Source organism: Aphelocoma coerulescens, chromosome 6 (assembly GCF_041296385.1).
Source record: "Aphelocoma coerulescens isolate FSJ_1873_10779 chromosome 6, UR_Acoe_1.0, whole genome shotgun sequence".
Lineage (NCBI taxonomy): Eukaryota > Metazoa > Chordata > Aves > Passeriformes > Corvidae > Aphelocoma > Aphelocoma coerulescens.
Window position 1 is genome coordinate 4,226,373 of NC_091020.1, and position 16,708 is coordinate 4,243,080.

At 48.7% G+C, this 16,708-nt stretch overlaps 1 protein-coding gene across 2 annotated transcripts in view; it reads left to right on the forward strand.

The window, feature by feature from the left end:
- CDH23 (cadherin related 23) overlaps positions 1 to 16,708 on the forward strand; it is a 185,212-nt gene that overhangs the window by 71,433 nt on the left and 97,071 nt on the right. For both annotated transcript variants that reach the window (XM_069018960.1, XM_069018959.1), the window contains exons 7-8: positions 7,225 to 7,419; positions 10,734 to 10,862. In XM_069018960.1, the coding sequence (XP_068875061.1) occupies positions 7,225 to 7,419; positions 10,734 to 10,862 (324 nt within the window). The remainder of the gene's footprint in view (positions 1 to 7,224; positions 7,420 to 10,733; positions 10,863 to 16,708) is intronic.

The window sequence follows — 16,708 nt, forward strand, 5'->3', positions numbered from 1 at the left end:
CCAGCTGTATTAGGAGAATACTTGGAATCCATGTCAGCTCTGTTCCACAGCACCCCGACATGCCCTGCCTTCAGCAAGAGGCACTGAGCCCTCCTTCCCACCTGCAATGATTTGGGATCAGCAGGAGTGTCTTTGCCTGGAGCACAGGGATGTCTGAGCCGGCTTTTAGCAGAGTGCGAAGCTCCTTTCATCCGCCCCACTGCACGGTGCAGAGGCAGGGAGAGGGAAAAGAGCTGCCAGGAACAGCAGCAGGGAATTATTTAAGAGTAATAGGTTGACCTGAGTTGTAACAGGAGCACGGAGCAGCGAAGCATCTCCTGATGGGAGCGGTCAGCTCCCGCCTTGATGCAGGGGCAGTGTGGAGCGGGAAGAGGGGGAAGCAGGAATGAGGCTGGCGAGGCTGTTTTCAGTGAGGAGATCAGAGCTGCCTGCTGCTCGAGCCCTTGTGCCCGGTGCCATGTGCCCCCCAGTCCGTTTGTGTCGCCTCATCTCACCGACCTTCCGACAGCTGCTCGGCCAGATTGCCTGCCGTTTTTCCACATTATTTGCATGGCTACAGCATGCATCGGCATCCTAATCATCCCCACCAGCTTCTGCCGGGTGACTTTGCCCTGGGAGGTCAGATGGAGGTCTTCTACATGGCCAGCCACTGGAGAGGGGGAGCTGGCATGGAGGGACCAGCCCCAAATAAGCCAAAATAGACATTTTGGGTGCCCAGCCTTCTTGTCAGAAGATTGTTGTGGTTTAACCCCAGCCACCAGCTCAGAGCCACCAGCTGCTCACTCTGTGTGTTGGAAAAGTGGATGCATTGAAGGGAGTATCTGGAAAATGAACTCCCAGATCTCTGCTTCATCTCCCACCTTTGCTTCTCTCAGACTCTGACCCTGCTGTAAAAAACTCAGTGCTCCATATTCCCCTTCTCAGCCCTTTGCCCACAGGGCTCCTGGTGTCAGGCCAGTTGGACAAGACTGATGGATCAAGATACGTCTGGGGTGTTGGTGGCCTGTGGCCCGTGAAATGGTTTTGCTGTGGTGGGAAACTCTCAAAAGCACTGAGCAAATTGGCTCCCTGAGCAGGGTGAGCAGTCTCACAGTCAGAGGGACTTAATGCTGTGGGAGCAGGTGCCATGGACCTCAAGAAAAGGGGGTGGAGCTGGGTTTTCTTCAGCCTTTTTGTTAGCCCTGTGTGAAAGGAGAGCCTGTTCACAAGAATCATTTTGGGTTGGAAAGGACCTCTAAGATCATCACCTTGAACCCCTAACCCAGCACTGCCAGGTTACACAGCCATGTCCCCAGGTGCTACAGTCACACATCTTAAATCTCTCCAGGGGCAGTGACTCCACCACTTCCTTGGGCAGCCTGAGCCAGTGCTGACAATCCTTTATTGTTTGTTTTTCACGGCCTGGTTTTTGGTAGTGGGGTGGCCACAGAGCTGGCTTCTGTGGGAAGCTGCTGGAAACTTCCACCCTGTCTGGCAGAACCAATCCCTGATGGCTCTGAAGAAGGACACACTGCTGGCCAAAGCTGGGCCAATTAGAGAGGTTGGTAACACCTCTGTGATAACAGATTTAAGAAAAAATCACAACAAAGGTAGTGGGCACAGTTTTAATTCCAGCTAGAGAAGAGGAGAAGGTGAGAATATGTGAGAGAAACAACATGGAGACACCAAGGTCAGTGAAGAAGGAGGGGGGTGGAGGTGCTCCAGGCACTGGAGCTGAGATTCCTCTGCAGGCTGTGTTTTTAAGGACTTATTTTACTTCTTGTTATCCTCCTCTGATTTTGTTAGTAATAAATTCACTTTGTACCTCTAAGTTGAGCCTGTTGTGCCCTTGGAGTGTTTTCTTCTGGTCCTTATCTCAACTCATGAACCCTTCATTAATTTTTCTCTCCTCTGCCCAGCTGTGGCAGGGGAGGGTGAGCGAGCAGCTTTCATGGGTGCCTGGTGTTAGGCCAGTGTCAAACCATGACACTGTTCTATGAAAACATTTTCCTGCTATTCGAGTTGAACTTCCCCTGGCACAACTTGAGGGGAACATTTGGTAGCAGACAAGAGGAGGTGGTGCTCTGACATTTTTCAGGTGTCCCTCATGTTCAGCTGCAGCCATGTAACCTGCCTGGCAGGACACATCGTGGAATGGTTTGGGTTGGAAGGGCCCTTAAAGGCATCTAGTTCCAACCCTGTGCTATGGGTAGGGACAATCTCCACTATCCCAGGTTGCTCACATTGTGACCCCAGAGAGGGCATCTCCTCTGCATTGTCATCTACCTTGTGTTGCCACATTGCATTGGAGCAGCATCCACCCAAAATTTTATTACTAATGCGTGTTATAGCAGGATTCATAATAAGATATTAAAGACTACTGGTGTGGCCAGAGAGTGAGGTGTAAATATTTTTAAAAGTCCCTTTTTAGTAACCTCTTCTTGAGCCTTAACTGCCCCCTTGCAGAGAATGTTGCATAAGGCTTTGGTGTCCCAGCTGTCAGGGTTAATGGGGCACATCTGTGTCTGGTAATTCATGCTGAGGTCACACGGGAGGTGACAGCCCAGGGGAGCTGTTTGTTGTGGTGGGCTGTGCTTGGGCTATCCCATGACATCTTTGGGATGGAAACACAACTTCCTGGGAGGATGTCAAGAGGGTAGAGCCGTGGGGCCCAGCAATGGGGCAAGAGGCAACAGGCAGAAATTCAGGCACAGGGAGATCCACCTGAACACGAGAAAGAACTTCTTTCTTGTGCAGTCACTGAGCACTGGAACAAATTGTCCAGAGAGGCTGTGGAGTCTCCCACTCTGGGGATGTCCCAGAACCCCCGGGACACAATCCTGTGCCATATACTCTGGGATGTCCCTGCTAGAGCGGGAAGGTGAGATCAGAACACCCACTGCGGTCTGACTCATTCTGCAATCCTGTGATTATTTGTGATCACTCACCTCTGTGCTGCTCAGAGAGAAGCAAGGTCTTGGTCTCTCCTCTGCCTCCCCCTTGTGCAGCAACATCCTTCCATGCTTGAACAGGGATTTTAGGGTTGCTCAGTCTTTATTTTAACACAAACATATCCTTGCTGCTGGGGATCCACTGGAACAGAGCAGTCTCCTTATGATTAGAGTTAGGGGCTCTTGCATTACTGTTCAGTATTTCTTTTGGACCATCCCCAGCTTCTTCCAATACTTTTTTTTTTTAACAGTTTGATCTTTTCTTACTCATTTATTGCAAATTAAGGGAGGCACAAATGGCTTCACTACTCCAGAGGCATCCCAGAGCTCTTTAATTCCTGGAGCTGCTGTGGGGGAACCTGGGTGCTGGAGCTGCTCCTGCTGAGCTGCCAGATGAAGGATGGGGTGCTGGAGACAGGTCGGGAGCAGGTCCCATCCTGTTTGCCCTCCTCCTCGCCCCCAACAGGCAGCATCTGTCTGCATGTTTATTTTTAATCTCACATCTGCTGGCGTCGTAACAAAGATTTAATGACACGACACAGTTTTGTCACCAGTTCTTTTTTCTGTAGTGAATGAAGCCTCCATCGCAGGCTGCTGCAGAGAGCAGAAAGCTTTAAAAAATGACAGAATTTGGCGACTCGTGTAGAAAGCTCACCTGTTTGCCACGAGCACCTGTAGGCTGTTGTCTGCCTGGATAAAAAAACAGAGGATTTGTTATTTTTGCCTGTTGGTGAGATAAGCATAACCACAATTAGTCTTTGATAATGAAGAAAAGCCATGAGGGATATGCAGAAGAGTCCTATAAATGGTCAAATGCTGAAAAGGCAGAAACACAGTCCAGCACAGGGCTTTCCAAAGGCATCTCCCTGGGTTGTGTCCTCTGCTTGGTGTTTGCCATCAAACACAAGCCCCAGGCTCTTCTGTTTATCCAGATGTTTTGCTTCATTGTTCAGATGATGGGCCGCAGCTTTTGGGAAATAAAGACGTCAGCTTCCTGCTGAGGAATATCTTGAGCCTGTTTGACCCAAAAATGGCAAGAGGCTTTTAAAGACATACTTTTTATGCTTTTTAAGGCAGATGGCCTGAAAATTCCTCTGAGTCCTGACTGTGCCTTCCTGGGCACAAACACTGATGAGATCTTTTTCCCTGGAGGACTGTTGACACAAGTTGTCGGCACCCCACAGCTGGTTTTGCTGGTTTGGGGGGATTTTCTCTTTTTTTGCTTGAATTTTAGCTGTGGAAAAAAAGATGCATTACCCAGAGCACTCCATATGGGTCTGCATCCTCTCACCTGTGCGCTGTTGGGAATAAAGACGTGTTTTGTAGTGAAATATTCACACTGACCTGTGCATTTTGGGCAGTATCAGAGATTTCCCTCTCTGCATCCGTGCTGTTCTGCTTCCTGTAACACTCTTCCTGCTGCCTGAAAGCCCTTCTGCTCCCCTCCTAAATTCACTCGGGCTGTGCTTTGCTCGTGCGCCCACACTTGTGATCTGGCCCTGGGGTCACTCACAGCCCCTCAGATGCTTTGGTGTTGATGTCCATGACTGATTCCCAGGGCCAGATCTTTGTCCAGAACTGATCCCCTGCTTGTATGGCTCTTGCTGTCCTGGCCAAGGAAGGGAGCTGGTGAGCAAAGCTGTAAAACAGGGATAAAGCCATGGAAGTCACACGGTGGTGTCTGCAGGGGCTGGAGCTGACAGCACCAAAGCTGGTGACCTCTGTGTCCCCTCCAGGCATCTTCTCCTTTGGAAGGACAAGGAGATGAACTCCCTTCAAAGACTGCTTTGGGGCTATTGTATGGAGTACAATGCGGGGGAATTCAAGCCCTCCTCTTTCTCAGCCAGCTGAGAGCAGCCCCGTAATCACGGATGACCAGAGCGGATTTGCATGTTAAGAGCAGTGGCTAGGGGTACTTAAAAAGAAGAGAAAACATATTCATCAAGGCCAGCTTTATCCTTATGAATATTATTATTCCCAGCGCAATATAGCCCAGACCCTTCAGTGCAACCCCGAATCTACTCTTGCTCTGCCTCTCTCTATGAATAGTTAATTTGTGATACTCTGTGTTGTGACATTGGTACCCGGTGGCTCTGGGATGGAAGTTGAGTTGTTGGAGCAGGTGGAGTGAGGTGGTGGAAGCAGTGCCCTGGCAGCAGCAAGAGAAGGGCTGTGGGATGCTCTGGAGCTGCTCCCAGTGGTGATGGCTTGGGGGAGGCAGGTAGCCCAAAAGACGGACTGGGGAGCTGCTCTAGTCCTGTCTGAAAAGGTGTTTTAGGAGTGCTCAGAAAGCAAACACCCACCACAGGCCCCCATGAAGTACTCTTCACCCAGTGCAACTCCCCAGCTGACAAAATCCTGGTTCCTGAGCAGTTTAAATGCCCTAGCCAGGATTAAGGTGCTGAGTGCATGGCACAAAGTCAAGGGTTTACATGTCAGCAGGGCAGGGCTGGGCTAAGCCTTGCAGAAAATGAGGAGCTCTAAGGCAAAGGGCAGCAAAATTCTGGGACAGATGGGCTGGGGAGGATGTGGTGTCTCCATTGTTAGAAGGCTTTCAGGACGGGAATGATTTAGGTGGAGCACAGGGACAGGTTTCTCTTCTGAGGTCCCTTCCAGCTATGTCTTTTACACTTTTGTGACTGCTGATCACCAGAAACTTGAAGGCCCTTTAAAAAATAATCCTCAGGCCATGCCCTGCGAGGCTTTCTAGAGCAGCTTGATTTAGAGGAGGGAAAAAAAAAAGAAAGGAAATGAAAAACCTAAGTGGGAGCTGCAACCTCTCACACCTTGGCAGAAGTGACACTGATGTAAGGGAAGCAGAATTTTGCTGGAGTCTGAGGTGAGCTTGGGTGTCAGTGTCCCTGCAGTGCCATGTGCCTGGATACAAGGGCAGAGGGCAGGAGAGATGTGTGTGGTATGAGTGTCCTGAGCCTGGATTCATCAGTGTGAGTTGCAGAGTGTGCCCTGGGTTCCCTGCTCTGTTGTACAAAATCCTGCCAGCTGCCTTGAGGGCAAATTTCTGCTGGCCTGAGCTTTGACAGAGGACATGCAGATGCTTTGGTTCTTTGCTGGTGCCATCACCCGGTATTAAGCTGTTTAAATAAGATCTCCTAATGTGGAGCCCTGTTTTCCTGTATTTTCTAGTGGATGTGTTGACTAGGACAGCTTTTGGTTCCCCCCAACCCCTGCAAGGTTCCCAAAAAACCTGAAAATGGCTCAGTTTGTCTCTCAGTTTTCTTGGAAGCAGTACCCCATCTTCTAAGCTCTGCCTCTCCTCAAGCCTCCTTTCCATCTTCTCAGCACTTCACGATACTTCTCTGTAAGCTGAGGGCAAAGAATTAATATGAAAGGAGTTAACAATAAAATGCAGAGACTTGGGGAGAGGTTTGCAGGAATAATCTGTATTATCCCACCTGGCCATAACCTGCTGCTGTCAGGTCTCATTTCTGACCTTTGCTGTGTCCCCTTTCGAGGTTTAGCTCTTTGTCAGCCCTTTTGATCCTGTCAAAGGCAGAGGGACATGCCCAAGGTGTCGTGATCTGTGTGTACCTGGAGCCCCGGCAGAGCCTTTTTGCTGGCAGTCTGTGCTCGTGCCTTTAGGGAGAGACAAGAATATGCATTTTAAGATTTGCATAGGAACATGCAGCTGTTCCACCAAAAATGGATAATTGTTCTCCCCGCTGTGAAGTTAAACAATAAGAAGTGCCAAACTGCACTTGCCATTGCTGATTTTGTGCACTCAGCTGCATATTTTATGCATGTAGATTAGTTCCAGATTTATGACGATGGAACTGTTCATGCCTGCGTTAATCGGGCCAGGTTGTAGTTGCTGTGGAAACTACAACTTTGACTTTTACGTTAAGTTCTGTGTTGCATTTAATGCTTTTTTTTCTTTTTCCCCTTATTTTTTTAAAGCTCTCCTATATTTAATACTTTGTGGTAAAAACAGTGAGGGAATCAGCATCAAAAATAAAAGTGCCTTTGGGCAGAAAACAAGTTTCAGGAAAGAGAGTAATTTTTCTGGAGAGTTGGGATGTCTGGGAAAGTAAGGGTTTGTGATAGAGTGCCGTCTTGACCACAGCTGTGTAACTATTATTATAAGTGTGTAACAGCTATTATAGGCCCTGCAGTGCTATAATAAAGAATACAGCTGTGTAACTTAAAAGTGTCCTGGAAATTCAGGACTGAAGTTGTTGAGTCTGGATATCACTCGTGGTGGGCAAATGAAATTGCTGATGCATGTTTGATGTGAAAATAGTGCACAATGTTACTGATATTTATTTTTTATCTCTAGAATACCCCCGTGGGCACTCCGATTTTCATTGTGAACGCCACAGACCCAGACCAGGGGGCAGGAGGCAGCGTGCTTTACTCCTTCCAGCCCCCTTCCAACTTCTTTGCCATTGACAGCGGCCGTGGCATCGTGACGGTGATCCGGGAGCTGGACTATGAAGTCACTCAGGCCTACCAGCTCCAGGTGAATGCCACGGTGAGTCTTACCCTGGCAGCTGCCAGCTGGAGGTGTTGTCTGGGGTTTATTTCATTGCCCTGCTCTGGCAAATTTTCTTGGGCACATCCAGCATTTTCTGCTTAATGAGATATTACAGCAATGCAGTCTCTGGGTGGTTTCAAGTTGCTGTGGAGAACAGCTGCACCTCTCCAACAGCATCTCATATGTGTCAGGGGCTTGTGCAGGAAGGGGACGAGCTCCTGGGTGATGAAACCCAGTACAGGGCATACAGACCAGTCAGAGAATCACAGAATGGTTTGGGTTCAGCAACTTAAAGACCATCCCATTCCAACCCTCTATCATGGGCAGGGGCACCTTCCACTAGACCAGATTGCCCCAAGCCCCATCCAGCCTGGCCTGGAACACTTCCAGAGATGGAACTACATCCACAACTTTCCTGGGCAACCTGTGCCAGTGTCTCACCACCCCCTGAGTAATGAATGTCTTTGGTATATTGGATCCTCCAGACTCATTCCTTATACATTGTGGTTTATTACAAGTGGATTCACCTGTATTAAGTCCAGACACCAAGAGTTAAAGTTTTGGTGGACAGAGGAGAAACCAAGGTCTTAATTACAGTCAATGCCATCACACTGGGAGGAGACCCTTGGGAGATGTGTCCACCATGGCAAATTCTTGCCCCATATGAATGGGTGTTCAGTCCCTGGTGTTCAGTCTAGAGAGAGCTGGAGAATGTAGAGGACCATACAGGCAGGAGCTCTGGATGGTGGCTTCTTCCCCACCTCAGACGAAACACAGGAAGGTGAGATTCAGCCCTACAATACATCTGACCAACCCCATGCTCAGGAGGGGGAGGAACCCTCTCTGCCCCCTCCAGGCAGCTGGCTAGAACTCTTGAAGCATGTGATTTAATCAAGATCATTGTCTTGATGCAGAACCACAAATGTCAGGAGGACACGGAGGGCTGTGCTTCGCTCTTCACAGCGCAAAGCCCGGGCACTCACAGACTGCAGGGCAAACACCACAACCTTTCAGCCCAAGCCCTGCATGTTCCAGGCTGTGGAATTTTCCCCAGAAACTTGGTTTTTGTGTTTGTTTTTTTTTTTAAACATACCTCATTTTATTTTTAATACTCCAGTGGAAAGAGTATTAACAACTCTGTTGTTTGCTTCCTTGCCAGTGTCTGTCGCTGACACGCTTTCCTGGGATGTGTTATTGAACTGCCTAGCAGGTTGGAAAATGTGGGACCAAACAGAGTTCCTGATGGAAATGTAACTTTCTTCCAGGATTCTGATTTCCTCAAGGATGCAAGGGTGTCAGTGTGGTCCACCCAGCTCCATCTGGCCTCGTATCCCAGAAAAGATAACATGGGGGCATATCTGGAACTTCATAGAATCCCAGAATGGTTGGGGTTGGAAGGGACTGTAAAGCCCAGCTCATCCCAACCCCCTGCCACAGGCAGGGACACCTTCCACTATCCCAGATTGCTCCAAGCCCTGTACAGTCTGGCCTTGAACACTTCCAGGGATCCAGGGGCAGCCACAGCTTCTCTAGGCACCCTGTTACTTGCTCGATACACCCCTGGCATCTGGTGATTTCCAGCTTAGGGAATCCAAGGACTTAAATGTTGTCTCTGAATTGGGCTGGATGGCAGTTGTGGGAATATCTCCTTGGCTCAGTCAGTGCTAGTAATTCCTAGAAGAAAAGTGATGAGAAAGCCCAGGGCAAAGTTGTGCCAGGAAATAAGGATGAGAGTTGCACCAGTGTAGCAGGAGCTGGAAGAGCAAATGCCGATTTTCTGCCTGCCTGATAAAGAGTTTGCATGGTCCTGGGTGGGAAATGGGGTGATGGGTGGCTGCAGGGATTGCTGAGAAGCACAGGTGCCAGGCAGGAGTCGTTCCATCCCAGGGCTGAAGGTAGCAAGCACAGAAAGAGGCTGGGAAGAACAGCAGGAGAGACAGTCCAGTGAGGAAACTGGAAGTGCTCTTGATTTTTCAGTACTATCTGTGATGGCTTAAACAAAATTTAAGAGGTGAAGGGGAGAGGAATGAACATTATCTGAAGAAACAAAGGACTTCAACCTGATGGCAATAACAGCAGAGTCAGAATAAGCACCCAGGCCATAAACACTGAGCCCTTCAGGTTAAGAGGATAATGTACAAGCTGTGTTGTGGAATACAGTTTAAATTAACATTAATCTTCTGGCAATCAGTCTTTGCCTCTGCTCAAAGCTGCTTTGGAGGAGTGTGTGGTAACCTCTAATGGTCACCTTCCAGCACAGTGCCTGATTGGGGGTAAAGAGACATTGATTCCCTTCCCTCCATGTGCTCTTCTTACTCCTGTCCTTGGCAAAGGGCATTGAGTGTTGGGGTCACTTTTGAGCACCAATAGGACAAGGCTTCCACAAGAAAACTAGTGGCAGCAGGGCACTGCCAGGAGAAGCTGGTGGCAGTGCCTACTGCTGTGGCTTTGGCTGCTGGAGAAGGGTCATGCTTAGAAAAGAGCCCAAGGCTCTGTCCTGGTGGGATGTGATGGAGTGAAAGGGAGGGGATCATAGATCATGGAGTGGTTCAGGTGGGAAGGGACATTTAAAGATATTTAGTCCACCCCACTGCCATGGGCAGGGACACCCTCCCACTATCCCAGGTTGCTCCAAGCCCCATCCAACCTGGCCTTGGACACTTCCAGGGATCCAGGGGCAGCCACAGCTTCTCTGGGCACCCTGTGCCAGGGCCTTGCCACCCTCAGAGCCAAGAATTCCTTCCTAATACCTAATCTAACCCTGCCTTCTTTCCATTTAAAGCCATTCCCCTTGTCCTGTCCCTCCATGCCCTTGTCCCTCTCCAGCTCTCTTGGAGCCCCTTTAGGCACTGGAAGGGGCTCTGAGGTCTCCCAGAGCCTCCCCTTCAGGTGATGGAGCCCAAACTGTGTTGAGGCATCAGCACTGTGGGTATGAGAGAGGCTGCTGGCACCCACCCCTGGGTCTGACCATGCAGAGGTACCTTAGGCTGTGTCTGCATTAGGAAGGAATTTGCATTTTGAAGTAGATGTTGAACAGCATTGCTGCATTTTCACTCAAAATGTGGAAAACTAAATTGGTGTTTGCTTCATTTGAAAGGGCTTATGCTGCAATGAAATGCATATTGTATTTCAGCTTAGAGGGAGGTGCAGTGGACAATAATTCCAGCAGGTAGCTTGAAAAAGAGATGATTACCTCCACTATTCAGAAATCCTGCCCCAGCTACAACCACAAGATACTTAACTCTGCTGAATAACTCTGTTTTTCTGATAGAAATCCTTTCTCTCCCCTCCCTGCTCCTTGTTTTTTCAAGGACCAAGATAAAAACAAGCCGCTGTCTACTCTGGCCAACCTGGCAATCACCATCACAGACGTGCAGGACATGGACCCCATCTTCATCAACCTGCCCTACAGCACAAACATCTATGAGAACTCACCTCCGGTAAGGGCTGTGCTTCCTGGGGTTTCCTTCTGAAACAGCGCATTTCCAGCCAGATCCAAAATATTCAGCCCCTTTTTCAAATAGGCAGCCTAAGCATGGGAGTTCAGGAAGCCTAGACCCCAAATAAAATACTTTCCTGAGTGTTTTTTCTTAAATTCTGCAAAGGCTTTGTGTTATTCTGAGCAGACAGTCACCCCGTCTCCTCCGCATGGTCTATCTGCATGCCATTTCCAATAGAGAACTTGAAGGAAAAATCTAAATGTTCCTGAAATGAGGCAGTTTTGAAAATGCCAGAATCATCAGCCATTTCAGCACTTTGAGTCTTTTCCCCCAGGTTTTGCCAAATTGATCCAATCATTTTAGTTCTTCTGAAACTCAGTTTGTCAGCAAACTCACTGTTTGTGGAAAAATGTCTCCCCACCTCTAAATACAGCAGGGATGAGGGCTTTTTTCTCCCACAGATGTCAGGGAATGTGGAGGGCAGCTTGGGCTTTGGGAGCTGTTTGCTCTGCTCCCACCAAGGGCTTTAATCCAAGCCCCAGCCCTTCTCTGCAGCATCCACAGCTGTGCATCCCATCATTTTGTCTACAGGGAAACATTTTTGTGTGTGGAAGGAAAAACCTTCTGCCTTAAAATCATGGCATGGTGGACATCCACACCACATGTGCATCCCGTAAGTTCTCTGGTGCTCTGGGTCCCAAATGCCTGGTGGCTCAGTTCAGAGAAAGAGGGAACTCCTGTGTGCTTCAGTTTATGCCTTTTTATTCACTGAAGCAAAGCCCTGACATGGAGAGTGCTGGATCAATAGGGCTGAGTTGCCTGTCACAAATCCCCATGGTGACACAGCACATTACCTCTCTGCTGGCCCAGAGGTGGCCAAAAAAGCGGCTTATTCATGAATTACAAGGTAAAAGTTTTGTTGATATTAAGGAGTATTTCTGGGATGGACAGAGTGAGCTGCAGGGAAATAAAACCTCACAAATTAGATCACACTTAAGTAGGAGGAAAAAAGCTAGAAATGAAATTAAAGAAAGCCCCAAAAGTATTAAAAATCATAGACTGCATCACCTTCATGGAGTGATCTGGCATCCAGGAAAGGGAATGTCTTTCAAATAATGATATATATTAAGGCTCAAGGATCCCTTTGTGTCAATACACTGACATGCACCACAGTTATTCCTGGAACATTCACTGTTTGCAGTCGGGAAAGCAGCAAATAACCACTGTGTAACGTGATACAGGAAGTGGAAGAAGGAATTCTCACCACGTTTAGAGATTTTAATTTCTCTTGGCCATGTGCAACATCTCCAAAGGCACTGAGGGATCCAAGATGGATAGGTGCCACCAGAGACATGGTGAAGAGGAAGATTGCTGGAGGTGGGGACTGCTTTGAGTGGTGTCACTCTCTAGTTTGGACCCAAATTCCCAGCCTTCCTGGGGGAAATTTCACTGCTGAAACCAAGGATGTGATTTGCTTTGGCAAGCCTGGGGTTTAACACAGAGTCATTTGGTTGGAAAAGACCTCAAAGATCATCAAGTCCAGCCATTAATTATGTGCATTTTTTGCCTCCCAGTTGAAATCTTCTCATCAGTTCTGCCCTCCTCCCTGAGTGTAGCCATGTGTAGAGTGAACGTCTCGGTTATCAAAATGATAACCGCAAATTTGGGTAGGGAGTCTGGGCTTGGCCGGCTCCCATCCGAAACCAGGCTTGCAGGTCAAACCCAGACGCTGCAGTGCATTTTTGGGTGATGTTTGCCCCGACGTTGGACTCAGCAGATCAATATGTGCTCAAGGCATCTCATCCCAGCCCTAAATCCACAGAGCTGCTGCTCCATGCGTCCGCTCCCCGTCTCTCTTCCCTCTTTTTATCTGTGGCTCACAGCATGTCTGTGTTCCCCTATCAATGTATCAGGCAAGAATACCTCATCTAAAGTGTATACATTACCTAATAAAATCCTTCTTATTTGGGATTATTGCATCAAATTTTAATTTCCTCACTCGAGTAACAGCATGTCAGCCAGCCCGTCAGTGAAGAGCCGATAGAAGGTAAAAAGAGTGGATAAACTGCAGCAAATTACCGCAAACAGATCTCTATCAGCCCTTTGACTGGAATTGACTGGAATTAAGAAGTGAGAAATGGGATTTTTTTTGCCATGGCAGCTTTCTGAAGCACTCCCCTCCCTCCTCCTGCTGCAACACTGGGCTGCACTTCGCCTTTCAAGTCCCTAATCCTATAAGAGAAGAAGAAGAAAAAGGGGTGGAGGGGCATGAGAGGAGAGCGAAGTGCAGTTGTAGCTCTTATTTCTCTGAGGCTGGGATCTGGGAGCATAATTGAGAAGCATTTTGGGCAGGTGCTTATTGTGACACTGAGAAGAAAGCAATTTCTTATCAGGCAAAGGAAGAGGACACAGCGGGGAGAGACTCTGCTGTCCCTGGAGGTGTTGTATCTTCTTTCTTGATGTTGTTTATCATCCCAGCATGGCTCAGACATCTCTCCCAGGGCACCCGAGTGCACCTGCAGCTGTGGCAAAGCTCGGCGGTGTGGTTTTCATCCTCAAGAGGGTTTTTGGGGTGTGTCCTCACAGCAGCTGTAGACTGGGTGGCATGGTTGATGTTGAATGTCATGGAAAGGAGGGGTTGTAAGGACTGGCACAGGCTGCCAGGGTAGTAGTGGAATCACCTTCCCTGGAGGGGTTTAAAAGCCATGTGGATGTGGCACTTGGGGACATGGATTAGTGGTGGCCTTGGCAGTGCTGGGGGAATGGTTGGACTGGATGTTCTCAGAAGGCTTTTCCAACCTAAATGATCCTGGGATTCCATGTCCTCCAGACAAGTTGATAGGAGCTGGAGGAGATGAGCTATTTCCCCTTGCAGAGCTGCTGTGGTTCTGATGAGCGCCTGCTTCTGCACCTCATCTGGTGCGTGGTGCAGGCAGTGCTGCAGCTTCACTTTGCGGGTGAAAGAGGAGGAATCCACTCTCCAGGAGACCAGTTGAAGGCTCTGAACCTGTGCTTCATCCCACAGGGAGCCACGTGAAGGCAAGAGTGAGGCTAAACCCCACTGGCACATGTCCCCAAGACCAGCAGTTGTACTTCCTTGCAGTAGAATGGTACAGATACATGTCAAACATCATTAAAACAGTTTTAATTCTTCAGCACCATCCCCCTCCTCCTCAGAAACTCCTTGAGTTGAAGAAATAATGTAGAATCAGTGCTGGTTTTGCCCTAGAGTCTCAATAGCTCTGAGTTAATTCTTTCTTACAATATTTTCAGCCCATCAGTGTGAACACTTTATTAAAAGCTCAGGGTTTTATTAAAAAAGGATTGATTTACCCCTGCCCCTCTTCAAAAAACCCTGAGATTTTGTTTGGATAATGTGCCATTCTTTATTTTCTTTCCCTTTTTTTAAGCATAGGCTTTCCCAGATTATTACTTTTCTAAACCTCCTTCCTCCTTCCCCAGAGGGGAAAAGTTATTCTGTTCTCTCTGTATCCAGCAGCCGAGCCCTCTCCTTGCAGCCACTGCTGTCTGCAGTAGGCGGGCAAGGTGTGACTTGTTTTAAAAGAAAAGTCAGGAATATTTCAGTGTTTTTAAGAGCTGCAGGGTCTTGCCACAGATACCCAGGGCAGAGCTCTTGGTGCTGGAAGTCAGCCTGTGGTTTCTGTGAGTAAGTGGATCCTTGCCAGGTGTGTTTAGCTGGAGGCGGTGAGAGGGTCCCCTCCAATTTAGGGTTGCAGTTGGCTGCCCTTGCTGCACGAAGATGGATTGTGAAAGGAATGGTGTTGTGTTCCAATTGGGAATTGTTGAGATGTGCTTCATGGATGGTGATCTTTGCCGTTGCGGTGTGGCTCCAACACTTGGTACCCTCACTACAAATCCAATCCTTAAGGCATGGATGTTATTCCTACCCTGTGCCACTTGCTCAGCCCCTTCCTGGAAGGTTCAAGATTGCTCCCAAACACTCTGGATGCTCAGGAAGGGACCGTCCATCCCCAGGAGGTGGCGTCTGCCAGTCTCGTGGATGTTGGAAGAATCTTGTGAAGGACCTGTCAGGAAGGATGGAAACCAGGTGGGATGTGAAGGATCTTGCTGTGGTTCCAGGAGACGGCATCTATGGATGGTAGGGAACCGAGTACCGCTCCATCACGTGTTCCTTGGACACTGGTGAAATGTGGCTCATCCCCAGGAGAGGCTTGTGGAGCAGGAAGAGGAACACGGAGCTGCAAGGAGAGCAGGGGGAGCCCCAACACCAAAACCCAGCAGCATGATACCATCATCACGGGCCTGCCAAGGACAGGGTGAACTGCAGCATGGTCCCTCTCAGCCCTCATTCCTGTAATCAAATGTCTGGATAATTTCTTTCCTGTGGGCATCTCTGTGGTACACACTGCTGAGATACCCGAATGAGATTCCCCCTCCACCCCTCCCAAACTTCCCCTGCTGCCACATCCACGCTCATCCTTTTATCTCTCCCTCCAGCCCTTCCCCTTGGCTCCTCCAGGAGGGGCCTCTCCCGCAGATAAAGCAGCCCATTGCTATTCCCTAGCCATCGCAGGACCCTGCCTTCTCCCGCGGCTGCCTTCCCTCTGCAGGAGACAATTCCCATTCCATGCTGCTCCCGAGCTGTGTGACAGGTGACGAGCGAGCTGTCAGACAGAGCTGGTACCTTCACCCACTGCCCCTTCCATGGGGGAGCTCCTGCTGCACCGGGGAGGGGGCTCACATCTGTCCTATGGGACAGATTAAAGATTGTGTGGACTTTGATTCTGCTGAATATGAGTATAATGTATAATACAATACATAAGATATATTAATACATGTAATACAACATACAGTAAATAATATATTCATATATATTATATATATAATACAATTATATGTATAGTATAAGGTGTAACATATTATAATTTAGGCAAAACTGTGCTGGGACAGAGCACACTGAAATGCATCACCCTTTTTTCTCCCCCACTTTGCCCTGCCCTCCTTTCCACATCCCGTGTTCTGCTTTCCCACCTGCTCCTTCCCCACTTCTCTGGTGGTTTTTCTTTCTCTGTACTCCTTGGGAAAGCACAGTTATTGTCAGTAATTTAGAGGCTCTCCGAGCGGCTGCTGAGCCTCACCAGCCAAGTGCTGCTTAGAGGCCAGTGACCTGGGATTTATGGCTCATGTTCTCAGTTAATAACATGGATTTACTTAAGGAGTCCATTGAAATGCCCTCGGAGATCAGGGAATGGGCAGCCTGCCTGGCCCTGGGAGCCCTCTTTATGGCCAGCAGCGGCATTGAGCCCACAGGGACACAGATCTGGAAGCCAGGGAAGACGGCAAGTCCCTGCTTTCCACTGGCGATGTTTCTGCCACAGCTTTCCCTTTGGCCTTCAAATGATGGATTGCAGGGCAAGCACAAGGCTGCCGACCCGCTCTGCTCCCTCATTAGATATGCAAACGCCTCTGCTGACATTTCCTTTGAGGGGAAAAAAAATTAAAAAATTTGCTGCTTTCCCCACTGTTAATAAGCCAATGAAAACAAGAACAGCTGAGTTGTAAATTTTTTCACACTACATTAATTACGGGCATGTGCATGTGTTGGTATTCACAGGGGCTCACTGCACTGCGGCGGTGGAAGTTGACTTATGGAGCAGGATATTTTTATTTCAAGAACTAAACAAGAATTTTGGGTCCCTCTTATGTTCTTCTTGTCAGTTTTGGGGGAGTCTTGGATCTTTCTGCTGGGCTATAGGAACAGTGTGTCCTGCAGGATGGAGGATGAGGTGGGTGAGCTGGCAGTTGCAGAAGCTCCTGCCTGTCGGCAATGCCTGGTTCTCAACATCTGTCCAACCCTCTTCCTT